General features: G+C 35.0%; 1 protein-coding gene across 7 annotated transcripts in view; it reads right to left on the bottom strand.

Annotated features, from left to right (window-relative positions):
* Window positions 1-27,998, bottom strand: part of LOC104054538 (sodium channel protein type 1 subunit alpha) — a 108,667-nt gene that overhangs the window by 10,414 nt on the left and 70,255 nt on the right. For all 7 annotated transcript variants that reach the window (XM_054070652.1, XM_054070649.1, XM_054070653.1 and 4 more), the window contains 7 exons: window positions 27,203-27,559; window positions 26,143-26,625; window positions 22,371-22,488; window positions 21,053-21,207; window positions 18,391-18,564; window positions 16,975-17,097; window positions 3,756-4,037 (listed from right to left, as the gene is read on the bottom strand). In XM_054070652.1, coding sequence (XP_053926627.1) covers window positions 3,756-4,037; window positions 16,975-17,097; window positions 18,391-18,564; window positions 21,053-21,207; window positions 22,371-22,488; window positions 26,143-26,625; window positions 27,203-27,559 — 1,692 coding nt within the window. The remainder of the gene's footprint in view (window positions 1-3,755; window positions 4,038-16,974; window positions 17,098-18,390; window positions 18,565-21,052; window positions 21,208-22,370; window positions 22,489-26,142; window positions 26,626-27,202; window positions 27,560-27,998) is intronic.

Here is a 27,998-nt window from a genome sequence, read left to right on the forward strand (position 1 = left end):
TCACATAGACTAATGTAAGCTACACTGGATCATAGAAAAAAAATTCTTATGGAAAGAATGTGTACTTATGTCACTGATGGCATGAATATTTATACTCCAACTTCAAATTATTTAAGGGTTTTGGAAAATAGTCTCTGATGAACAAAGTCTATAAAAAATTTGGTTATATCAGTGGCACATATTGGTAGCCTGCTTTTTTTTGTGCAGAAAGAATTATAGCATTCCTATCAATACTAAATATTTTCCACACACACCCCTCCTCCAAAAGAAAAGAAAAAATACAATTTCCAGACAAAAAATTATTTTATGATCTTTTCTTAAGTCCCTTATTCCAGATATTTATTCCACATCATCACCAAGGAAGCTCATGAAAGAACTTCTCAGAGAATTCTTTTTGCTGAAAAAGACACTGTCACATAATTCCAATCTATCTTTTGAACCTAAAATATTTTTTTCATGATTCCATTTATTCTGAGTGATTTCTATGTGAAATATGTTTCTTTTCTATATTAGTGCTAAAGAAGAGGGGTTTTCTTCTGTGATGAACAGACCCATGTACTACTAGAAAAGATTTTTTCGTGATTCAAAACAAAAATTGTTCATGGGACTCATTTATATATTCCCATAATAATAATACCCTTAGTGCCAGGGTTTGGAGTTCTTCCGACTTGTTTTCATTTGGTTTTGTTTCTGTTTTGTTTGGGTTTTTTTACATGAAAATGGTACTACTTCTACTAGTAGGAAACTTCAGTAATGCAGAAAATAAAGATTTATGTTGTATTACCGATAACCCAGAAAAGCTGAAGTAATTTACAATGTTCTTCTTTGGCAGAGGGTAGAGTGGAGAATAGAAATAATAGTGGATTGTAAGAGGCAGCCTACTGTGGTTGGTTTCTAGCTTCCTGAAAAAAAGGGACATTGTGTATGTAATACATGCATTGATATTTATCACCGAGTTTGTTGTTGGTAAAATTGGTATCTATGAGGTTATTTTCTCAGGTCCATCATAACCTAAACAAAAGTCTATGTCTGAGGTTGTTAAGATGAAGAAAAGAATTACTTCAGTAGAATTCTCAGCTAATCATCATGTTGGAGAACAAGTCTTATGAGGAGTGTCGGAGGTAACTGGAGAGAAGGTCGTGAGGGGAGACCTCATTGCTCTCTTCAACTACCTGAAAGAATGTTGTAGCGAGGTGGGTGCTGGTCTCTTCTCCCAAGTAAGAAGTGGTAGGACAAGAGGAAGTGGCCTCGGGTTGCGCTAGGGGAGGCTTACATTGGATATTAGGAAAAATTTCTTTACAGAAAGAGTGGTGAAGCATTGGAACAGGCTGCCCAGGAAAGTGGTGGAGTCACCATTCCTGGAGGTGTTCAAAAAATGTGTAGATGTGGCACTTTGGGACATAGTTTAGTGGGCATGTTGGTGGTGTGTTGATGGTTGGACTTGGTGATCTTAGAGGTCTTTTCCATGATTAAGATTTTGCAAAAAGCCCATTAATGTTCACATTGGGTACACAGAAAACATCTACTTATAACCATGTTTTTCGATTGTGATCTCTCAGGCTTAATAACTTGTTTTGGGCCAAATATTCAAGTTTCAATGGCTTCATATTTGTTTTTGACATTGTAATGGATACTTCTAATTATCCTGTAGTACTTACTCAGCTTTACTATTACTAGAAGCTGATTAGGGAGGGTAGGAAAACCTAGGATCATGACATACCTATTCACTTCTCACATTTCTTCTGAACTTGATGGCTTTAGAATCCTGTTCTAGATTATTATCAAAAGTACTTTATAATCAAATAGAAGATCACTTTATAAATATTTTTGTTCCTTGAGAAAGTGAGGTAAGAATCTCAAACAATTGTGAATTGTGGCCTTTCTTGTGTTATTGAAGGTGAAAATAGTATAGATTCTGCATATTTTAAAACATTAGCTGAAAATCAAGCTGATATTTTGCTTTCTCTGCCCTAGGGCTTTTATCATTCTGTCACTGCAAAATCACTGCTAGCAGCTTTCTTACCAAACCTAGAAGATGAAGGGCCAAGGGTCTGTTTTGTGAAATGATGGAAGTGCCACATTTTTTTCTGGTATGTCAGAAAAAAATGTCCTCATGCTTTTACAAGAATTTTAGTAATATTGAAAACCTAAGTACTGTTGCAACTGACATTCTACTCACACAAAAAATTCCATCCGTTGGGCAAGCCTTTGATATCAGTGCAAGATTTTTATGTTGTAGATACTGCAAAAAATACTGACTTGTTCTGCCATAAGGGCAAGGTCTCTCCACGGTAAGTCTACATTAATTTTTCTTTTGGAAGCATGGGAATAACTGGCATGTTTCTCCCAATCTGCCACCGAGAACAATCCAATAATTTAAGAATCCAAGTCTTAATTTTAAGAAATATTTGTTTTTTTCAAGAAAGAGAAGATAGAACTGGAACTGTGTAACTGGGACACTGAATAAGCATGACTGCAAGTAGCTGATGGGTGGGTAACTGTGGCCGCAAAGCCAGGAAACAATGTACCTGGTGTTATCCCTGTCTCAGAACAGAACAGATTACTACTGGAAGAAAAGCTGCAAACCACTTGGAAATAGTTTTGTTGATGACTTGTTTCTCTTTAACATGTATAATAAAGCGTTCTGCCCCTTAACACCAAGAGGGATTCTAGACCAGTGGATTTCAAAAATATGGCAGACAAAAGTATTTCCATTACAACCCAATTTTGTTATCAAAATGAAATTGTCCCTCTCTTCTCTTTGAATCATAGTGAAATTTAAATTATCAGATTTACCAGTGACACAAGTGAAACACTATATTAACTGGGAGTGGCAGTTCACAATGCTCAGAACTACTGGTTTAGATGCTGAGCCAGGACAAAGTTGACACCACTGCATCATGTTAATGATTTGTATTATTGAAATTTCTTATGCCAACATAAAAGCTAGAAAAATTTTTAAAAGCTATGCAAATGAAAATTAAGATACAGCAGAATCAGACAGTAGCCTTGAAAAAACAGAGGTTTCTGAATGCACAAAACGTAGGTTAGGGTCCAGCATTTTCTTGATTAAAGCTGAGTGAGATTTTTAGCTACTACAAAATGCAAAGACAGTGTGTGAGGACACCATTTTTGATAGCGAAGGCAAAACCTTCACGTATCTTTCTGCATGTATTTTCTACCTTCTTTCCTTCTCTCAGCCTTTCCCGAATAAACTCTGAGTATGCATAGAAATATCAGGGAAAATATTTTACAGATTATAATATCTAATGATACTTTTCTTTTGCTATTTTTCTTCTAAATAAGAAACTGCTTTTTAGATGGCATAAGTCTGCACTAGTGGCAGCCACATCACTGAGATGGGATTTCCTACCTGGAATTCCTCTCTGTGACTTAATCACACCAATGCAGATTTTTGTTTTTCAGCAACTGTAAAACTTATGGTATTCAGATAGCTGAATACCATTCCTAGGGTTTTCTAGAAACTTTTGAAGTTAGAAGGAACTGGAGGTGTAAGGGAGCAGTAAATAGAAAGAATAGCACATTTTCTGTCAGATGTCCCAAATTCCTTCAGTCATCTTAGTAGGCTTTACTTGCTGCTTACTATGAAAATAGTAATCAATTATCAGTGCAGTGGTATTACAAAATCACAGATAAAAATCATCAGGTAAATATGTTTTCTGTCCTTGTTGCTAGAATTGTTTTTTCACTATTACATATAAACAGTAAGAAGTATATAAAGAGTGATCACTTACAACTTGAAGTAAAGAAAGATACCCAAATCCTACATTATCAAAGTTTACTTTCACGTTTTTCCATCGGGCACTTTGATTGTTTTTTATGAGTTCCTCGCACTGACTAAAATTGTTGATTTGGTCGACTTCAAACCTTTCATCAGTTGTGGTGTTAACACAGTAGTAGAACTTCCCAGCAAACAGATTTACTCCCATGATGCTGAAAATTAGCCAGAATATAAGACAAACGAGAAGCACGTTCATGATGGATGGAATTGCTCCTAAAAGGGCATTCACAACCACCTAGTACACAAATACAGGGGGGAAAAGAAAAGAGTGTAAGAATATTTACAGTAATAAAGGTTTGTATAGTGTTTTACCAATGCTTAATAGTTGTTTGTTCAGAAATTAATACTATAAATCTTAAAGCACAATATTAATAACTGTAGCATTGCACTGTTCTTTTAAATACTTAACATTAGAACATGTAATGGAAGGAATATAAGTGAAAAAATTAAAATAATTAAAAGAAAAACAAAAGAGAAGACCTGGTGATATTAAGATGAAGCCTGGCACTGATGTGTTCTATATATATATATAAAAAAAAAAGTTAAATATAAATACACACATAATAAAATTCTAAAAATGCATCAAATTATAGCTTAAAAATGTTTAAAGAAAAATGGCAACCTGTATAATTGATCAACATAGCTTTGAAATTTAAGCTGAAAACACAAATGCCATGAATCTAGAAACCAAGCTCTACATTAAAAAGATTATGCAGGAATTAAATACATATCTTTATTGCCTTATTTTTCCATGCAAGATTATAACAAAGATTAATTTCTTTGTATAGAAAAGCAAGACAGTTTTGCAATATGTGTCTACTTGAATCAACATAATTTATTTCAAGCTCCAGTCTTCTTGTTTCATGCATTGAGTTTAAGCCAGTAATACCCTTCATTTATCTAAAGAAGGACATATATCAAGGACATATTTAGGGGTTTTGATTTTGCATTTTAAATTACTTTTGGCCAGTTGCCTTCTCAGCCTCTTGCAGGCAAGATGTCAATAATTAATTATGTACATAAAAAGTCTATTTTTCTAATATATACAATAATTAATCACATGTGTCTGTCAGAGCTATCAAAACTTTTGTGATATTTGCTTGGCTAATAGCTGAGCAATCATTTTTACTGAAGTATGCAATACTAATCTCACTTACAAGTTATATATCATTTTATACTTTACATTTCTCTCTGTAAAACTTTTAGGACCTCGTAGGAAGGTAAAATAAAATGTATAGTGGGACTCTGATTCTCAATAATCCAATTCCTACAGTAAGATAGGAAAATATTTGCATGCATACTCGAGGTGTATTGGTGTATCTTAGTCCATTTTTGTTCCCTGCTTTCTGCAGCATAGCGTGGTCTTCCCCACTGCCAGAATAATTCTGAGGAAGCTCAGAGCTGCTTAGTCTTGCTACCTGTATTTCACAGCCTCTTGAAGGCTTTGGAAGCAGAGTATTGCGGTTGTGTTACTTGTCACTCAGCACCCTTCTCCTCCCAAATGTTATGGCCAAGAATTAGGACCTGATTAGAGGTCTTAGGTAGAAATGTTATTTTTAGGACATATTTTCTTCTCATTTTAAGGGCCTCCTCTGTTGCCAGACAGTAGAAATGGGACCTTGCTCTAACTGACAATTGTTCCTATCTTTTATAAAACCGTGAATTTCTTAAAATTTACATTTTCTTGACAGCTTCTTTTTTGTGTGTGTGTGTGATAACGTTAAAGGAAGCATGCTTGCTTCTTGCACTTTCTATTATAGAAAATGTGAAATATCTAGGTGATGTATGCATAAGCTAGCCATTTAAAAAAAAAAAGTTTAAAAAGGCTAATAAGGTCCCAGTAATAATCTGTGCCTATGAAACCATTTTCAAAGGAGTGAGGGAAATGTTTTTTTAATAGCCTGTGAGGAGAAGAATTCTGTTGCTACTTAGCCTGATGGAACGGAGAACAACATTAAAATTAGAAATGCAATGATTCTGGAGTTTGTTCCAAGTCCGACCTGATCTATGACACTGTATTATGCTATTGCTGCTTTGAAATTCTAGGCCAGCTAGTGCTTGTCTTAGCTTTTGCTTTTTTTTCTTTTGTTTTTCTTCACCCATAATAATGTTCTGGATGTGTTATACTGATTGAAATCCTCTGTTTAATCTTGGTGAAAAACCTGAAAACAAACATGTCAAGAAAGAAAGATGAGGATTTACTCCTGTGACTTAAATAAATTAAGGTTACCTATGCTGACACCAAGAATGGTTTTGTATGAATTGAGTGCCTGTAGGTGATACCTTTTTAACAGTCCTGAGATCCATTGCACTATAGCACTGATCCAGAACAGGCAGCAGAATACTAACAGCTACAGTAATTGTTACAACAATTACGAATTGATAATAGCTGTAGAAAGAGAGATATCTACAAAATGCCATCACTGTGTCTTGCATCTTTAGATGAACAGGTAATGCAGTCTTGCTACTGAGACCGCCAAAAGATCAGCCACATCTTCTTAAGAAGTGAATGGCTTCCAGCAACTGTTTCAACAATGGTTCCAACAAATTTCATAGTGGTCACTGAAAACCCATCAAATGGTAACAATTTTTGGTCACTACTGACCTGGCCTGGATGCGAACTGGTGACCTAGAGATGAAAGGCTCTGTATCCTATTACCAACCCCTTGAGCTATCCAGTCCCCCTGGAAGGTTTTTTAAGAAAAGAAGAAAAGAAAATTAAAACTTTGAGTTTTGTTTAATTTTTGATTTTTTTTTTCCACCAGTGTTGAACTTTTGCCCTGTCATATTTATAATGTAAAACTGCATAATTTACATGCTGGTCAGATGCTTAGCTGACTGTAAAGTCCACCTTAGGAAGAATTCTTTAATTTCTTCAGCACATACACTTGGAGGCAATTGCATTATCAGTGTTTTTTCCATTTACTTTTCTGATATTTGCTTTGGGAATAGCTGAGTTATATCAGGATAAGTGGGACATAAGTTTACATAATATATATCCAAGATAGCACCCATAGATACACACATGACACCTACACACATAAGTTACAGCAAATGGGACAGAAAAACGTGAGAACTGATTGTAAAGTGAACTGAATGCAAAAAGGAGATCAATTAGCCTTTCTGAGGGAGTTAAAAATTTAGCAAACAAAAATTTTTACAGTCTCATCTTGTTGAAGACAGTCTGTAGCGGGTTAAAAGAATGTTGCCAACCATAGCTCCTATTTTTGCTCATTCTTCAAATCTAGATCATGTGTATGTGATACTAAATGTTCTCTTTATTTCAAAAGGGGCTGTTGTTTGGGCCTATTTTCTGTTGTTCCTTGATTCAGAATATAATGCCAATAAACTGCAAAAGATTTTTGCAGAGTTGCTTGTTTAAGTTACCTATGCATTTCCTCAAGGCTGGGATGTTGTTAGACAGGCTGACTCCTGTAAGCAAGCTGCGAAATCCCAAGTTGATTCTGCTTGTTCACCTTCCTATAGTGTCAGGTAGGTGAAACAGTAAAAAAGGCACCTACAGAGACAAATGGCCTCTGGACTACTTTAGATCTCAGTTGATACTCATCTAAGAAAATAAAATCATTTTGGGAAATCACGTCTCCTTTAGAAGGAAGCAGTATTTTACGTATATACAGGATATTTCCTTGTTTACATTTTCATAATATTTATCATACAGAATCAGATACTATACATAAAGTTTGAGAATCACTGCAATGCTAATTGTGTTGTCTTCTGGCTGATATGACATTATTTCAATACAAATTAGCTGTCCATTTGATTCTGTTGTTGTTGTTTGTATCTTTTTGTGGACAACTGTCCAGAGAAGACAGCAGAATGAAACTGAAAAAAAGGAAATCAATTTATCTACTAGAGCTGTGCATATGTATAGAATGAGGATTGTGCAAAATACCAGCTTATCCTTGCTGTATGAGTAGAATATAAGGACACATTGCCAGATTCAACCTTGCTGCAGGACACATATCTGAAACATGCACTGAGATATGAATGTATTACAGTTCCCACAGCAAAACAGCTTCGATAGATCCTGGCATCTCAGCAGCCACAGGCTTTCCAGGAATTCCTGCAGTGGACCTGATTAATGGATGTATCAAGGACTCCTGAAATCTGTAAACAAACCAGGAACAATGTTCAGTAGCACTTATCCATTTTCCCTGTAACTTTTGCAGGTTCTGTTAAGAAGTTCCGAATTCTGTCCCCGGTGCAAAGGAGGAGGAAGTTACCATCTTTGGGATGGAAAGGAAGATTGTATGATTCTATCTAAAATGTTCTTCGTACTTAAAATTACAAAGTACTGTATTCGCCTTCACTCTGAAAGTTTTCAGCTTCATAATTTTAGGCTTAAACAGGAAGTTTCCCAAAGATTTGATGAACTAGACCTCATACCAGCGTCCTTTGAAGGAGTCTGTCAAAGGCTCTAGAGGTTATTTGTTACCTGCACATACATTCCCACATAAGATACATACATGCAAGCACAGAAAGCCAGTTAGTTTGACCTCACCAGGACTTTTATGGATTAAACCAAACCTTATCTTCTATGCATCCTATATGGCCCTGACAAGCGTAAGACATATTACTCCTATAGTCAATTCCTTGATAGCTGGGAAAGCCTGAGAAAGCCTTAAGGAACTCCAAGGAAGAGGAACAAATTGTGGGCTTGGATATATATATGTCCAAAAAAAATGAATAGTTTCTTTCTCTCTTAGTGACTATATGTGTAATCACACAGTTGTAGACTTCAGATAGTGCTGGTTACAAAGAGCCATTCATCTCTCTCTTAGCAGTACAGACCGAAGAGCCACTTGTTCAAAGACAGCAGCATATGTAGCATAAGCCACATTAGAGCAAAATTGCAAAATTAATTCCTGGTTCAGATGAAACACTGACACTGCCTTTGGCAGGATTTGAGAGTAAGTTGTGACTATTGCCTTGTCTTGAACAAGTATTAGGTAAGAATATCTGCCATAAGATCATTAACCTCCCCTGCTCAACTAGCCAAAGTCCAGATGTAGACAGAGGGAGCATTTGCACTGAAAGATGAACTGAGCAAGTAGCCATTGGTTTAGATTTCTGGTCCACCACAGAGGTAAAACTGCAGGATATGCATGTAGTTATGCCATGAGTGGACAGGAATGGAGGCTCTGGTAACTTACATGACATGAATTTAGCGTGTTCTCGTAGTGAAGGACTTTGAGGACATCACACAAGGAAGGCTAGGAGATGCTGAAACCACACTGACTTGACCAGGTGTGGCTATCAGGTAACAAACAGGTGTATTCTCTCTTAAGCCGTGGAGGAGCTGAGGTACAGGAGGAAAAGACATAGGGGATACATTAACTTTCCCAGTCAGAGGATCAAAAGAGCATCTGAGGGAGACTGGGAAGAAAGCCCATACCTAAATGAAAAAGATTAGCACTATCTGATAGTCCAACAGAAACAACCATTGGAAGAAACCTCTGTCTTGAGAATTATCATTCCCTCCTCTTTGCATTCATGAATCAACAGCTATAAGAGAACCAGTGCATCAGCTGTTTTATTTGTTTTATAGTAGCATAGAAATACCACTGGACTTGTGCTGACAAAAATAGACAGATGCTCATAAGGTGACATGCAATCGAAAATTGTGTTGTGCAAACCAGATTTAAGAGAAAGTGCACCTATTCTACTCCTTTAAGTCAATGTGATAGGAAGGAAGACCCTGACATGAAAGAAGTAAAAAAAAAAAGAAAATAAACCAAACCCAAACCCCTCAAGGCCCTGGATTTTACTAACTATAGAGCAAAACCAAATCCAAAATAACAATTGCCCTATTAACAGACTCGTTTGAAAGGTAATTAGAAATGCAGAGATACGTAGTATAGAGCGAAAGAGTCCCAAGAATTCTTTAAAGTACATTCCTCCCAAAATACTTGAATGGCTTCTCAGACACCAGAGATGAAATTCTTCTTGTAAATGTATCTATGAAGATGGGGAAATTCTTGCAGAATATGTTCTAGTAAACCTTTCACACTTCAGGGATCATAGGTGGCTTTGAGTTACTAAATTTCTGGCATTTCATTAGTAAAATTGTATACATAATCTGGAATCTTGTGATATGAAGTGTGACAGAAAACACAGTGCTAGATTTCTAGAAGAGAAGTACCTTAGGAATTGTGTAATTCCTTCAATTTTCTGATTTAGTTTGTCATATATAAAGAGAAATGTGTGGATCTGCAGGATAATCAGCGGTGATAAAGTCTTAGTCAACAAACAAAATCAGCATAAAAAAATCTCAACAATTACAGTTTTCTTCAACCATTCACCAATGCAGTGATGAAAATTGCTACTATCCAAGTTTGTACAAAGATTAAAAAGGGTGAAGGTGAGCTTAAACATTTAAATAATTCAATTACATTCAGATTTCTATTATTCTATGAAATAATTCAGATTAAAATTGTGAAATCCTTAAAATAATTCATTTGGAAGATGCCCAGTTGATGATAACTATTTGAGTTAATTTTCATTGTGAGAGCTTCTTGTGACAGACTGTTTTGAGATCATAATTGGCAATATGCAAACCCTATGTAAAGCTTTAGAGACAGCAGTGGATGAGAAATAAATATTCCTGTGAGAGAATGTGCAATCTACTTAACATGATCCAACTAATGATTCTAGGGAGGAACTGTGATGAATCTAAAACTGTAGATTCATGCAAGTTATTAAAACCTTCTGATTTTCAATAAATTATTCCTCTCTATTTTATCTTAATGGACTTCCTGTGAGGAACTCTCAAATCTTTGTTCCACAAAGAGAAATCAGGACCTTGCACCATGTTTGTATGAATGTGTGATCTGTAACCCACTAAATCTATTCAACTGTTCCAGTATTTACCTCTCTGTAAAAAACCCTCCCAACCCAAACAACAAAACACCCAAAACCAAATAAAACCCAAATACATTTGCCCCCCAAAAGACCTCAAAAAGAAAAACCACAAACCTTCCCCAGCCCCCTATATCAAATAAGAAATTCCCATAACCCAACTTGTGTCCATTGCCTCTTGTTATCACTGTGCACATCTGAGAAGAGTCTTTTCTCTATCCTCCAACCAAAATTAGAATTATTTAATGGATTTTTCCTTTAAGAAGTGCATAGTAAAAGAACTAGAATATTGTCTCCTTTGCTACATGGTTTGCCTTAATGCTATGTATGTACATATAAATTATTCTTAACTACATGAGCTATGGTCATATAATCCCAGAATTAAATAATATTTAGAAAAATGTTTATAAAAGTTAGAAGTAAAGGAAAAAATAAATCTGAAATCTTATTCTAGTGAACTAATGCTTATCCTTAATTCAGGATCACTGAGAAATAGCAAGCAGGATGCATGTGAGACCAGAATATCATTTAAATCAAGAAAAAAAGCACAAAAGTTGTTCCATGAAAGAAACAAATACATTTTGCCACTGTTAGAACTGGCATAAGAAGAACCTCATGTGTGAAACAATTAAAGAAATTGAGTATTTAAGACAATATTTCTGACAATTTTTTGCAATTTTTGAGTAAAATGAAGACTATTGGGAACGTGCAGATTATTTGAAAACTATCATTTAAAACAGCAATTGTAAAGAAAAAATTGGACTTAACTGGGAGTTTGCAAAGAGAATATAGGCAGATGGAATGAATCAGACAGACATGACAAGGAGGTACAATTAAATCTTAATCTTAATAGTAATGAGCAAATAAAGTTGAAACAAGGGAGAGATTTCGGAGGAAAAGAAAATCACTCCCATAACAACTGCAGTCTTTTCTACTTTTCCTTGTGCAGCTGACTGAAGAATGCTTTAGATCAAGAATTTTCTCTCAATAAGAAAAATACTTCCTCAAACACTTAACGCACAAGCTATTTTTAGAACAATTTGTGCTGGAAAAAGTTTATGCTACAGAGTGAGTTATCTTGGAATGCTAGAACTATTAGCAGGGGGGTTTGACTAGATGATCTCAGGAGGTCCCTTCTAACCTCAATGATTCTGTATTTCTCTTCTATCTTTTATAAGAAAATTAAACCTGGTCAAAGTAGCAACAGAAGTACCTCTTATTCACATAAAAGTCCATAAAAGCAAGCTACACAGTAAGATTCAACAAAATACTGGAGTTTCCAGGGCAGCTTTGATTCTGTTTCTCGTCAGAAATCAAGCATACAACAAATTACTTTCGAAGACAACATAGAAGAAAAGACATAATTTGACATAATGTCTGATGAAATACAATAACTATCTGTCAAGAGATTAAACATATAGCTGCATTTGTTTGAAAAGACTTGAAACCAGTGATTATTTGATGTGGGAACAATATCTTGGAATTTCACCAGATGCGGTAAAAAAAATAACTTTTTGCTCTTCCTGTTACATAAATGAAATCTTGCTGAAATTTATGCATTCTGTAACAGCTTTAATTAAAATGTAAACCATATAATGTATCTCATTCAAATTTCATTTGAATCCTAAAAGTAAGGATTTCCTTCACAATGCAACAAACACAAATCTAGACAAAATGATATCAGTTTCAATTTTATAAGGAACTCCTTCAAAAGATCTCTTCTAATTGTACAATTACAGACTAAGAAAAATCTCAAAATCCATACAGAAAGTCTTCTTACATCAAAACTTCACATTTTCTAATTGTCTTTCAGGACACATAACACTTCTAATAGACCTCCCTTAAATTTCAAAGGTAATGAATGAGATCACAGTACTCAAAAAATGCTTCAAAGTGTATAACTTTTTGATAAAAAAAAATCATCTGTATTTAAGAGAAGCTTGCAGAAGATAGTGAATGTACTTTCTTGAAAGTGAATACAGGATTCTTAATTGTGAGATAAGATGGTAAATTTACAATGAATGCTGTTCATGTAGATATATCATTTATAATGAAGCTATAAAAACTCCTGCACTAACGATACACTCCTGCAGTTGTTGCTTGCAAGGGTTAAAGTCTAAGAACTGAAATTTTTCTAAGTCTCTGATAGTGAATGTAAATTTTTGTAGATCACTGACATACATCGTACAGGACATACGTACTATAAAAATATTTCTTTTATTGGCATTTTATAAAAATGACAAAAACTATTTTCCACCAAGAAGACTGAATTCAGATCCCAACAAAGGATTATATGTTATATGATGTCTCATGTTATCTATATACACTTGGAGTGATTTACTTAATGTCAATAAACAGGAGTTTAAAAATTATTCAAAACTCTGAACCATAATTATATAAATATTTATAGTTGTGATTATTGAGATCATAGTGTATTGGTGTATGCTTAATGTATTACAAGTAATGTTCAAAACTTTCTATGGCATTTTTTAAATGTATTTAGCTATAAATTGTGTATCAGTGTAAAACATAGACCTTTCCAAAACAATGTAAAAACCATATTCAAAGTTTTATAGAAAAACATTTTTTATGTCAGTAAAAATGCATCTAAAATTAGCTGAGGTACCGTTCTCCTGCAAAAAAACTCTCAGATAACTCTAAATAATAATACTGGTTTCCTCAGAAGTTTTCACGTTATTTCTGTAACATCAGAAATTTCAAGGGATTATTTCCTAAGATTTAAAGCAATTAAAAAGGACATGTATTTTTCCTCCTACTGGAACTCTCAAATAAGATCATTTCTCTTTCTAACCTTAAATGCACAACGTAGTGATTAGTCACACTGTAATAATTAAGGGTAGAAAAGGGGGAATACTGTACCCATAATACAGATAAGGGGAGGAACCAGTGGTCCACCCCATCCAAGCTGAAGAAAGGTTATCCTATATGAAATAGAAATATATAGCCTGATATTAGTAGTGAATCTGTAATGACAGACACTTGATGTTATGTTTTATAACTCAATCTTATGAGAAATGTTTCATTCTTACTAATGAAGTTTGGAGTACTCTTGAAAATGCCTCATTATCACTTTCCTGGTAAGGGAATCTAAGGAATAGCCCTTGAATTTTAGAGGATATTTAAGACATCAAATACTGTAATTTAGTTTTACAAGTTATGAAATTGGACTGGAAATTTGAAATACAGTAAATATTTAAAGCCATCAGCCAGAAATATGCATAAGGCATGCAAAACTGAAAGTGCAAGTGGATTTCAGATTGTTTGCTGCCTTCTACTATTTCTCTAATAAATAAATCGAGCACGGCATGACATGCTTTATTTTGTGAAATTAGACACAAATGCATGCTTTATTGTCATTTAATTCTCTAACTCAGCAAAGCAATGTATACTCAGTATTCTACATTTACAGGTAGCATACCAGTTCAGAACTAGCGCAAAAGCATTATATTGCACATAATAAAAAGCTAAACAAAAAGCAACGGGTATATTCAAATCTCAATTTGCAGATACTTCTGCTCAGTAAGTACACTAATTGAGATGAGAATATAAACCCTAAGACAGGAATTTAAATTAAATTAAAGCAATTCTTTACTTTGCCTTCCAGCATCTGGGTGGAGTTGATTTTGAGATTCACTATAGAAAGTATTAAAATATCTCAGAATTCAGTATACTAGCAGATATTTTAAGTGCCTTTAATATGGCAAAATTCTCTTCTGCGCTCTAAGCAAGCGCAGATTATGGAACACTTGTACCCTTTTTTGGTGCAAGTCATTCATATACCTTATATTCAATGTGGAAAGAGAATTTATTCCATTTATGAAACAGTATAATTACAAAATTCAGTTGTAACCACAGAGTACAATTGTAGACTTATAAGAATATAACTTAAAAAGTGAAGTATGTACCATATTTAGGAGTAAATGAATAGTTATTAGTATTTACTGAGTATGTAAAGTACTGTATTCTTCCAATTCATCAGAAGAGTAAACTTATTTAAGGAAAAGATTGATTTAACGTAGTTGAGAACTTAGCAGATTGTTTTACAAAATGATGCAGAGCATTTTACATACAGGGATTCCTGTGGAATACATATGATATATTTTTAAGGCAAAATCTGAAGTTTTGAACATTGGGGTAAACTTTAAAATTATAAATACATGCTGAATAAAACCAGCTTATTTTGTCACAGCTCAGCGTAGGTATAGGCAATAAAAGAAAGTAAAGAGAGTTGATTTATTTTTTACTTTCTTTTGGCAGATAAAAGAATCTGGTTTTATGGATATTTATGAAATTAACTCAGGTTCTGAACAGACTAATTTCACTGTAGTCTTATCATGAGCTGGTCAGTTATCTGTTATTTAAATCCTTTACTGTTCGTGAGTCATTCATAAAGTAATGTTATTGTCTGTCAATGATCTGTTGTGAATACTTGTCAAATGCCTTGAAAAAAACACTTTCAGAAGTACATGTAACTAATAGTAAAGATAAGGCCTATATACTTGGCCAGTCAAATTTGCTAAGTGACTGGAATCAGTTACTTCATTGATTATCATGAATATTGCAGGACAGAAATGAAACTGGTTTTGCTTTTCCAGGCTTGTCTCTGATGCCTACACAGTACGCTGCTCTTGGATTATTCATGTTGTGTATCTGAAATTCTATCATATGATTGGGCTTCTGGCATAATTTCATAGTTATTCGGTGAGAAATAAGGGAAAGCGGTATATAGAGTTCAAGTAACAGGTAGTTTTCTTTGAGCCTGAATATTGCAAATCTTTTAAGTGGAAAATTTACTAAGGCAATTCTATGAGGATACAGAAAAGTGGAATGAAACATTTGGCAATCAATTTTGACGTTATCTCTCTAGAAATTATTTGTTTCCCCCAATGCCATGTAAAGAGCTGCATTCCTTGTCCCTGTGTAACTTCAATACTGGTCTTCCAGTCCTCCTGCAGCTGACCAGAACATTATTAAAAAAAGAAAAACTGACAGCAATTTCCCAGCATGTCTTTGCACAAAACCACATTTATCTGAATGTTCATGAACAGTAAGTACAAAGAAAGGCAAAGAGAAAATAGCTAAAATGGATAGTCATTCCAAACTTAAATGAAAATTCATACATTCTATAGTACTTGACCAGCTCTTACCCTGCTGAATATTAATTAATGAATTTCATATGATAAGAAAATTGTTAAAAGTCAATTTGCTATATGACATTGAAATTTATTCATCTGGTAATCATTGGTTAGCAATATTTTTTTTCTGATGCATTCTGAAGTAGAGCTATACAGCCTGATGAATACAATTTAAGGGACAGAATTCTAAGTCTCAATTTAAATTAATTAAGCTTAGATTTGTTGTCTAAAGGTTGTTCAGACAGTATACTCCAGGCTATTCCACTGATTTATAATTGACTTGAAATTCATTAGCACATTGTTTCCTCTTATGTTTCCATGAAGTAGCAAAAAGCATTCTCTTAAAACATATTTCGATGACATGCATATAGAGTTAGTTTGTATTCAGTGGCTTTAAGGAACAGAAGGTATAAACAAATGAAAAAATAAGTTAAAATGCTTTCTTAAGTGAGATGAATAGTAAGCAGGGTCTCTAATTTACTCATAATAAGTAAGAAATAACTTTATATACATTGTATTGAATACTGGATAGAGATTTGTTGAAATAAGAAAAGCCTTTACCTTACAAGAATAATTTAATAAAGAAATCAAATAACTTGGTTTGTTTTTAAAGGCAGCCAAACTCAGAAATAGATTTAAACCACTAGTAGGTATGAATATATCTCTAGCACCATCTAGTAAAATTCAGTGGCATTAGACCAAAGGTGGTTTATCAAATATGAAGAAAAATGAAAGATTTCAACTGGTAACAGAAAATATCTTTATTAACTAACGTTAAATTAGATTCCTCTATAAATATTGTGATATGTTTATCCGAAAAGAATTATAAAATCTTGTTACATTTTATTCATTATTAAAAGTGTCTGTTAAGAGAGTTCATAGTTGGTAATTTCAAAGGTTTGTATAGAAAACTCCTGAGATTGGCTAGAAAGTAAAGTAACCTTAATGAATGTAACTATGTGATACTGCTTATGGATTTAGGTGAATCAATGAAGCTTTTTGCTTATCTGTTAGTAAAAGATATGCAATAGGTAAAAAGAGAGTGCAGCCTTTCTGCGTGGACTTGTCATTCCTTATTCTGCATGCATGGGTTCTTTCTATGCATGCATAATTTCAGATTCTTTCATTTTGTCTTACCCTCATGCCTTCAAATCGTGACAAAGCTCTTAGAGGTCTCAAAGCTCTTAGTGTCCTAAGGGACTTAATGGCACCAAGTTCAGAGTAACCCAATGCATTTGCTGTTAAGCTAACCAAAGAGACCTATATGAAAACAGGAAAGTAAGAATTATTATATTGTACATACTACTTTACATACCATAGATGTGAGATATAAACTTCTTTAGAAGAATCTAATTCTGAAGCACTTTCTTCAGGAATAGGAGGTCTTTTAAATTAAAAAAAAAAAAAAAAAGACAAAAGAAGTAATATGAAATAAGAGTAAGATAGGTGAATAAACAAAAAAAAATATTGTAAGGTAACAACATCTGGAAACTTTAATAGTCCTGAATTTCATATTTTGCTCGTGATTTCAGGGCATTTAAAACCACCAAAAGCAAATTAAATTAATCGCTCCTTTTTACCAGTTTAGATATTGCTCTCACTTTTTCTTTGTTTTACAAGCCTTTTGGGATCAGTAATTATAGTTGATAATGCCTATTTGATTACCAACAACTGAAAGACAAATGATTGAAGCCTGTTTTGAATTAGCAGATGGGTCACAGAGCAACATTGCTCCTCTGGAAAGTGATATTCTATATTAAGTTACATTGATTAACCCTTTTGCCTGACTACTGAACTTATGTGCAGGCTGACATTAACCCAGATTATGCCATTTCTTAAAGACCTTAAAAGAACAGTTCCATGTGGCACAAGTCCATAGGTCTCCCCCATTTTACAGCACAGCACAGCACAGCACAGTAATTATAACTATGAGATAATCCTTGCAGGAAAGATTATTGAATCTGGTTTCAAACACAGCTGTGAAGACTGCAAGTTCAGTAAATTTTACTGACTAAGTAAGCGACACCAACAATGCTACATATACGTGTTGCATTCCTTATAAAACCCTAATTCAGCCATATGCTGACATTTGTGGACATGGTACTAATCTTCTTGCCAGCAGAGTTTTAGTTCAATTATATGTCTGGTGGACCAGACACACATCTAACTGCTGGATGTGACTTTGACCAAAGCAGGGGGAAAAGTGGGTCTGAAAGTGGGAGTGAGCAGGCAAAGGCAAAGTGGAGGACAGCATGACCTCCTTCAGTAGTAGTGTTAAGATAAATCCTTTAACTGCTTGTGGGTCTGCTATGTGAGGTTCTTCTGTTAGCAGCACTTCTATCTTTCTTAACTCTGTGATACAGGATGGCATTCTTGTAAGAGTAAAGTGAGAGACAGAGAAATAAGGATTTTTTCCCACCTACCTTACTTTTTAAATGGAAAATTGAAGTAGTATACAGATATTATGGTTGTGGAGTAAGTAATTAAAAAAAAAAAAAACCAGATAAATATAAATGTAGTACCTAGGAAATAGGTATATATATATATACATACATCAACAATCAGGAAGTCCAGCCAGCACCAGGCATTAGTAAAGTATGTTTGATAGCCATAAGCCACCCACTTCAGTAACATTTCCAGAATGAAGATGTAAGTGAAGACCTTGTCAGCATATTCCAGCATTGTTTTGATAGTTTTACGCTGTTCAATATATATATCTTCAAAAGCCTGTGAATAAAAACATTAGAAGTTATTTGTTATTCCCTTTTCTTACAGCATATACTTCAGGGTTTAAACAAACAAACAAACAAACAAACAACTAAGCCACAAAAGAGAGAATTTTCTTCAATAAAAGCCATGAGAGTGTCAATTTTATCTTAAGTTTTCTTTTCTGATAAGTCAGTATATTCCTGTTTTTCTGCTATGGAGATATATTTTCCAGCTGACAGGAGGCAGTAGCAGGTATTACATAGCAACCACTCCACTGGTCAGAGATGTTTATTTATTTATTTATTTTTTACTGATGGTGAATTATTCTTCTTAGATAATTTTCAAATAGCATTGATTCTACAAAGTGGTGTGCCTGAATTGAATTCTACTAAGATAATTTGCTTTGTATGTAGGTAGAGCAATTTTCTAAATCCAAGGCCATAGCTGTAAAATGTTCAGGACAGTGACAATACAATTAACATTTTGGTTTTAAGTCCTGAGGCTTTTTGAAAATTATAAGTAATAAGTCATAAAACAAGTTCTTCATTTCTTAAAATCAAATCCTTTATTTATCTAAATGAAATACCTGCTTAACTATATTATTCACATATTATGAGATTATGAGAAATTTAATGTATTTACACAATGTTATTTACACTCTTTGTATTTTCATTTGTAGACATCTGAAAAAACACATAGCTTCTGCTTCTCAGAAAGCCTTCCTGTCCTCCAAGAAATTTTCCCTTTAATTGCTTTTAATTTTTAAGTATGCTATTATTATGTTGAACTATTGATTTTATTGGGTTGAAAGAACTGGAATGATGTGCTAGCTTGCGAAAATTTGGATATTTAGTGACACTAACATTCTTTTTTACCCAGCCTGCTTTTGAATCACTTTACATCTGTCAGTTCAAATGATTAGTATTCGTCTATCAGTTATTGAATTAACATCTGTGTACCAGTAATTTTCTATACTTAGATGGGGCACTATGGTACCTTACACTCATATGTAGTCACTAACAGCTTTATCTCACAAAACTGGGAAGACCCAACACATAATTGCCTTCTCAAGGCTTGCTAGAGGCTAAGCTAGCAGAGTTCTTGGCAGCTAGGAGTGCATCTGCTCCCTGCCCGAGTGCCCCTCGCGCTGTGGTTTGCAGGCAGCCTGCAATGTGTCTGCCAGATTTCCTGGCTGTAAAGGCAGTGAGACTCATCCGGCACGTGACCCTGGGGTGAATGCTGGGATACAGTACTGGCAGGTTCATTCCACTGTCACAAAGGAAGCTGAAGGCAGAGCAGGGTCCCACATCTCCAGAGGCGTGGGCTAATCCCTGGTCTCTCAAGAATTTTCACAAAATAAATTTTCTGTGGGTGATGCACGCTTCAAGTTCACAAGCGTAAGATTCTAATGCTGTGAAATCTCATCTCAAACTTCCTTTAAGTACAATGACGGAATTTCACCTTTGATGGTTGTGCTGATATTAGACAAAACTAATCCAGAATGATTCTTGAAGAAATAATAGGTGTAATCACAAACTGCTAACCATTAATGGTATTTTAAAGCGTTGTGATTGGTCTAAAGAGTTTAAAATACAATTTTGCTACGCAATTTTGTTTTATGATGTAGGAACTTAAGTAACTTACCAAAGGTTAATTGTATCTGCCAGAGTAGTTGTTAGATATACTCTACATTATCTCTGGGCAAGTAGTTTTCCCAAGAAACTTCAGCTCACTATGTATCCAGGCTCATATTTATTTAACAGTTCATCTCCAATTTCTTTATTCTTTGTAATTGTTTGTACTCGTGTAATAACATATTGTTGGTATAGATCATATGTTATTATATGTAATAACATATTGTTGGTATAAATCTATAACATATTGTTATAGATTTATATTATGGTTGGCTTCTTTTTCTTCTGCCCTCACATATGTGTTAAAGCAAATTCATGTTTTACAGACATCCCTCTGTTCTACATGAGTATGAGTCAGTAGAAATTGAATTAGAAGCATAAATAATTAATTTCTTATTCTTAAGAAGGAATAATAGTCTTAATCTTTCTTGCTGTTCTAGCACAGATCATTTATAGGATGGCATAAACCAGCTACTTCCGAACTCTTTTTTTTTTTCTCAGCAGTTACAGATCTTTTCCCTGAGTTATATCAGTAAAGATCAGTAGAACTAGACAGTAAAATCAAATAACAAAATTAAATATGTTCTCTTCTTCACATGTTGTCCCTCTCCGTGTTTCAGGTGTATCTCTATCACTTTCAGCAAAAGAGTTGTGTCTGTTCTAATCGTGTCTGTTCTTTTTTCAATATATTGTTGAGAATAGACTTTTTCTACCATGCTTTCAAAGGCCTGACTGAAATTTAGTCCCATCATTTGAAGACACGGACTTATAAGTTCCTTCTGGTGCAGCAAACTAAGTTAAAACAATACCTGAAGATCCAATTTTTAAAAAGTGTTTTGACAGCATTGTGACACTGTCCAAGTTTCACTTACCAGAGCACCACTACTTAGAAGAATCATGAAGACAATGAAGGTCTCAAACCAGTTGTGTTCAACAATCCTGAAGCAGGTTTTCCTAAGGTTCCACCACTGTTTTCCTCTCCCTTCTTCTATACTTACTTGACAGCACTTGAATCTTCGTACACAGCCTTTAAGACATTATATGAATGCAGGGGATGGGGGAGGCAGAGAGAAGAAAGTTTTTTTAATTGTATTAATTTTGGTTATGCATTCTGTTAATGATACAGTGCTACCTTTCCAGAAGCTGTGCTATCTAGTAAAAATCCAACAGATTTTCACCTCCATTACCTACTTTTTCTCCAAAGCAAAAAACAGTTAACACCGAGACAACTGGAATTTACAAATCCATGAACAAGTGAAAAGAATGTATTTCTCATTTATCAAGAACTAAGTGCTCGACACTGTGCACATAAAAAGACAAAACTCCATGGAATTTGAAGTCGAATTACAAAGTAGGAGTAAAAATATAACTCTTCCACATGTATAGTAGGTCTATGGAGTAAAATATGGGCAAATGTTATTAAATTGTATTTTCTTTTGTTTGGGATACTGAGTTCAGACAGTGTGGATTCTATTATATGAAAAAATTATAAGACTCCTATCTGAGTTCCGAGCTTTTCAGTACCAGCTAAGTTCTCTAGCTTGTGCCCTTGATTTATTTACTAGTAATCAATAATGGTATTTTCTTTGCCAAATCCAAGTCTGTTACAGTAGTAGTCTGTGCTAGTTCATTGTAAATTTCTAAAGAAAGACCTGTTATCGTGTCCCAAAATAACCCAACCCCAGCACTGACAGCAGTATTTGTTTTCCAAACTCTAAATCCATCTTTTGATTACAGATAATAAAAATTGCATTTGTAGCCTTCCATTAGTGTTTTAAACCTATTCCTTTCCCCACCTCCTTCACATGCACACATCCATAATATTTCTCACAAGGAAATGCCTTTGTAAATAACGTTTATACCCATATTCTTGTTTTACTGTGTTGTGTAAAGGGGCCAATAGAAGGAAGCATGAAAGATGTATGAGGTGAGACTGTTCTTGCCCCAGGTGGCACACAAAAGCTCTTCCTTTTTGCCAATTTGTAGAAGGTTCATTTAGCATTTTGCACAAGACCATCCAAGGGCAAATTTTTTTTTACCATTCAACAGCTGTCTCAGTAGTGTATAAAGCCCTCTACAAAAAGTGGTATAAACATAGTGTTTTGTTTCATTATCTAAGAGATTGTAGCTAAACTCAGAAACTACAGCAGCTTTAGTAATAAGTATTATTAGGATTTTTGTTCCAAACACCTTCTGTGAAGCAAGCCTCTGGCTCCTGGGCTTCTTCAGGTTCAGCTTCTGGTTGCTCTTCTGCAGGAAGTCCGATATCAACTGTGCTACCTTCGGATGAACTAGATGTATTTAACTTCTGTAAAGATAAAAAAAAAATCACAAATGCATGGTACATATTCCTAAGGCAAATAAGTTGTTCTCAGAATAAGCAAAGAATCTGGCCTTTTTTTTTTAATGTTTTAGTATTCAACGAAAGTAAATTGTTGATAAAAATATATGAAGTTTGTACAGTCTTCTGTTTTTCTTTTGCATTATATGAATCCATTAAATAGAAGGTGTATCGTCGATAGATAGGGCTTTAAAATGAAATACATAAATAATGATGCTAAACTTGCCAAGATTGATGGTCACAGCTAGCCATAAATGGCAACGATCTCTTAACCTATGCAGAAATAATGAACCTTAAATATACGTACAGGAATCTGTAGCATCTACTGAAAAGCAGGTAAGAGCCTAAATATAACTATATAAATGAGGTGGGAGCTCATAGGAATGAGGGAAAAACCACACTGATCAGCAGAGAAGGCTATACTTCAGGCGTCAGCAAGTCCAGATTAAAATTGCTGAAAGTCTAGCTCAGGGTGAAGCAGAAGCTGTATACAATAAGGCTGAGGTAGATTAAAGATGGCCCGTAAAATATTAGACTGCATTTGATAACCTAATGAAATTTTTGATTAGATGATGAGCACGGAGAGAGCAGGGCCTGGTTGCAATCATGTTGATTGGTATCATGGCTAAAGATTGTGTAAAAGTCATGAAGGAAACATATTTAATGATGTAGAAGCAATCAAAATAATGGAATAAATACTAGGTTGCAGCAGGCAACAAAATTCCTCAAACCCTAAAATACAATTCTTACTAAAGCAGCAGCCAGTCTGTTTTTCAGTAATAATTCCAGGATTCATGGATATCGAGGTGCATGGGACTTAATAAAATTTGTAAGATTTTACTTAAGTAGCAGTTTTTAGTTAATTTCATCTTGTGGTAACTACCAAGATTAGATGAACATTTCAAATTTATCAGGAAAATGTGTTGATATATCTAGTTTCAGCCTGTCATTATTTGTCACAAGAACCAATTTATAGAGGTTTATTTTTCCAAATTGGATTGCAGAGTTGACCCTATGATATTTTTAGAAAAATATAATATACTCCTAGTAATCCAATTTTCACTAACCATCCTTTGCTCTATGAGCTATCAGTTTTCAAAATAATCCTGAAAATGTTTTTCAAAACTTTTCCAAAGCTTTTTCAATTTTGGAAAAAAAAACCCCTTTTCATTTTATTTCTCTATTTTCTTCTAAGAAGATGATTTTCTGTAATATTACTGTCAGCCACTTCTTCACATTAAAATTAAGCTCTTTCAAATTAGTAGAAAAGAATACTTATCTAAAAACAAAACCAACCAATCTAACAATGAAACAAACAAACAGTACAATGCCCCCTGTTTTAGAACTGACTCAATAGGCAAAAAAAAGATCCTGGCCAACACTGTAAAACTCCAGGAATGGCGCTGAAAAACTCAATATGGTCTGAAGCCAGCTGGAACTTGCCTGTTATTGCCCTCTGGCCCAAGAAGCAGAGAATCCAGACAGTCTTTTCTAAGTGGGTTCTCATAAAAAATGTAGCTAATTCAAAGGCTCTGCTGTGGCACTTATCACTTCTTTTCTACAGTCCCATTACACTAACAGTCAATATAAAACAAGGAGTTGGATTCAAAGCCAAAACAGCACTCCTGGATGGATTTTCCATGGAAAACCATGTAACAGAGCTGCTCTTTCATAAGCTTATGGAGGAAGACAGATGTTGCAGTCCTTTCTCAATGGGATAAAAGATAAACTTGGTCCAATCAGGTAGCAGTACGTTTACAGAAAGCTTTCCTAAACGAAATCTAATCCCCATTGGTCAGCTGTAAACCAGCTTGTGTCACTCCAGTTGATGGCCTGCTCTGTGCTGAGTTGGAAAATTGGGTTGGAAGACTGGCCAACCTTAAGGTAGTTGTGTGGAGAGTAGATGACAAGTCATTTTTCTCCAGTGGATCTTGGATTAAATTTTGTTTTATTTAGAAATCCCTCCTGCTGGGGCAAGCTCACAATGTGGCCAAATACATTCTTATAAACTCTATTGTGGCAGTGGTTCAGAAGGTTGGGTCAAAGCCAAATTCTAAGACAGTTTGGCTAACATTTAAGGAAAAGAAATATTAATTCTTCAGATATTAATTGGGAAATGGAATCAACATTGTCTCTGCAAGAGGCTGCCATGGGAAGAGGCTGTTTTGTAGAGGTCTCCTTTCTCAAGGGAGGATCCAACGATTACACTTAGCTGAACATTGAATTTTTGTTGAGAACACTAGAGGACTTATGCACACAGAAGCGACAGCAGTACAGAATTCAGCTAACCCAAAATTAAGTGTTCGAAGTGCTGTTAGCAGCTCAACAGTGGTGGGGGAAGATGAGCTATCCTTCAAAAAGACTATTTTGTTCCCAGAAAGGAAGCGAGCTTGTTTAAGGTTCAGGTACCTCAAGTCAGAAAATGTTGTCAAGTGTCTGGAAAGATAATTTTCTGGTTTGGATAAAATGTCAACAAACTAAGTCACTGAGGGTGTAGTTGTTTTGTAAATTATCTTATAAAGTATATCTAAATTATGTTGTTAAAATAGCTACAGAGAAAAAGTCATGTAAAGGAACAGTTATACCATTAATATGCTTTTTAAAAATAGTCCTTAACAAGGCTTTGTAGCTATAGCCTCCTGCGACATTCCCTTGGCAACTTAGATCTTTTCATCTATTGTTTTTCAGTTTTAATGACTAAGTGAGATTGAAGTATATGGAAGAATCTATGGTTAAAAATTCTTTTTATGGGAATCTGGGTCTAGAAGTGCTGACAATTTTAAAATCTAAAAGCATTCCAGTGTCTAAAGGAAATACACAAATTATGTCTATGCTTTCTGGTTTATACCTGCTCACAAAGAAATCATAGAATCATAGAATCACAGAATAGTTAGAGTTGGAAGAGACTTTAAAGATCATCTAATTCCAACCCCTCTGCCATGGGCAGGGACATCCCAGCAGCCCAGGCTGCCCAAGGCCCCATCCAGCCTGGCCTTGAACACCTCCAGGGATGGGGCAGCCACAGCTTCCCTGGGCAGCCTGTGCCACTGCCTCACCACCCTCATAGTGAAGAAATTCTTCCTAATGTCCAGTCTAAATCTGCCCCTCTCCAATTTGTAACTGTTCCCCTCATCCTATCACCACAATCCTTTACGAATAGCCCCTCACCAGCTTTCCTCAGGCCCCCTTCAGGTACTGGAAGGTCGCTAATCCCGCAGAGGGGGACTTTTTGAATGGCAAAGAGATGAGGTACGACACCCCTCATGGGACTCTCGTTACAGGAGGCAAAGCAAAAGTTTCTAGTGGAATAAAGCACTGCTGTGCTCTACCAGTTGCTGCAACTGCTATATAGACCATAAATAGTTCTTATGGATTGGTTTAGCCTTCCGTTGCCTGGCCTCTTATTTCCTCTTGGAGACTACAATTTTTCAGCCATTCTCACACTCTATTCATTAAGAATTAAACTCCCCTCTATAAAGTCATTTATGCACATGTACAAAGAAATGTCAAAATGGCAAATGACAAGAATTGAATACACTGGCTTATGCTGGAAAAAAAAAAAAAAAAAGGAAAGAAAAATACTCAGAAGTTCAGGGAGAAATGTGCAAAATATCCAAATACCTCTTTGCTTTCTTCCAGGTCTGATTCACTACTAAATTCCTCTGTGTTTAGATTTTCAAAGTCAGATTCTCCCACAGCAATGGGCACTGTCACAGTGAGACTTGGGTTGTTTATGAATGACATGTAATCACTTTCATCAATTATGTATTTTTCCACGCTGCTACCTGTGCCTATGCCACTTGTTGTTCCATTTGCATCTCTGATATAGTCATGATCCTTGCTTAGTTCCACAGTCGTGTGGTTGGAAATACAGCTATTTTTGTTGTTCAAATCCTCAAGTGGTTTGATTTCATCTAAAGCTTTTTGTTTTTTAACAAAAGCTTTTTGGATGAATTCACGTGCTTTTCTTTTCACATAATCTATGCCCTTCTGCATTCTTGCTACAGCGATTTGGAGATTATTCATTTCATTGTCATCATCTGTCACAGCAAGGTTGTCTGCACTAAATGAGCTCAACAGCAAGGCCAAAAATAGGTTCAGTACCTGCAGAAAGACAAAAAGTATATTCTAGACTTTATTCCAACAAAGAACATTTATTTTATTAAAAATTATCTTATTAGTGTCATCAAAGACTGAAATCCCAATAATTCACCATAACCAAGGAAAAGCACCCTGAAAACTTCATCCATAAAAATCTAAGCTTTTAAAAATTTGTTTAGGTTCTACTCAATATGCAAAAATATTCTTACCACTGACTAATATCTTTAAATGTGTCTTTAAACCCCCCCACTAATCTTATGGGATAAATAATAAAAAAAATACACAGCAAATGGTTTCTAAAGAGCCCATAAACTAAAATTATTTGAAGCACACAACATTTACAAAGAGCCAAAAGACAAATTAAGAGTGAGACTAAGTGCTCACTCTAACATTCTTAGGATTTCAGTATTGCGGAATAGTTTGCTCTCAATCCAAAAAAGCTCTTAAGCTTAACTTTAAGCATCACTTGAAACCACCTGCTTAAGTGCTTTGTTGAAGCACATCCAGAGCACTTAGTTCACTTCAGGAATGAGCCCACTGTATTGCCAAATGATTTTTTGCTAATGCTTTGATTACATACCACTAGGTTTCCAATCACCATGACCATCATGAAGACAGTAAGGCACATGGCTTGGCCAGCAACCTCCATGCAGTCCCACATTGTTTCTATCCATTCTCCACACAGCACTCGAAACACAATCAAAAAAGAGTGAAAGAAATCTTGCATGTGCCAGCGTGGAAGTACGCAGTCGCTTGCGATTTTGCAGACATATTCCTTGTAGTTTTTCCCAAACAGCTGCATCCCAACCACAGCAAAGATGAACACAATGATGGCCAGCACCAGAGTCAGATTTCCCAGAGCTCCCACAGAGTTACCAATAATTTTTATCAGCATATTTAGTGTTGGCCAAGATTTTGCCAATTTGAAAACTCTTAACTGGAAGAAAAGAAAAATATTGTTAGAACAACCAGCAAGAAAGATAAAAAGGTATTTTCGAGTTAATTTGTGGAAATATATTACTACAAAATACGTCCTCAGTATGACTGCTCAGAGGGTATCCTCTTGTCTGAAAATTTTGTGAAGTTAGAGCTTGATACCCTCAAAGCATTGTTTTTACTGAAGGCCAAAGAAGTGACATATTAAATGGAATTTAAATTCAAGGTTTCGTCTGTTAAAAGAATCTGTGCCACTTTTCTACTGGTATTTGTAGAGCATATCTATTCATGTGATGCCAATCATAGCACAATACATCTAGTGAGTCAATTTATTTCTGTATAGGAGGATGTTTAAAGTGTGTATATACAATACATTGGAAATAGGCCCAGGGCACCCATTGCTATATATTTGTCTGGATCTTTATCAGTTCACATTGAAG

This window comes from Cuculus canorus, chromosome 6, assembly GCF_017976375.1.
Source record: "Cuculus canorus isolate bCucCan1 chromosome 6, bCucCan1.pri, whole genome shotgun sequence".
Classification (NCBI taxonomy): Eukaryota; Metazoa; Chordata; class Aves; order Cuculiformes; family Cuculidae; genus Cuculus; species Cuculus canorus.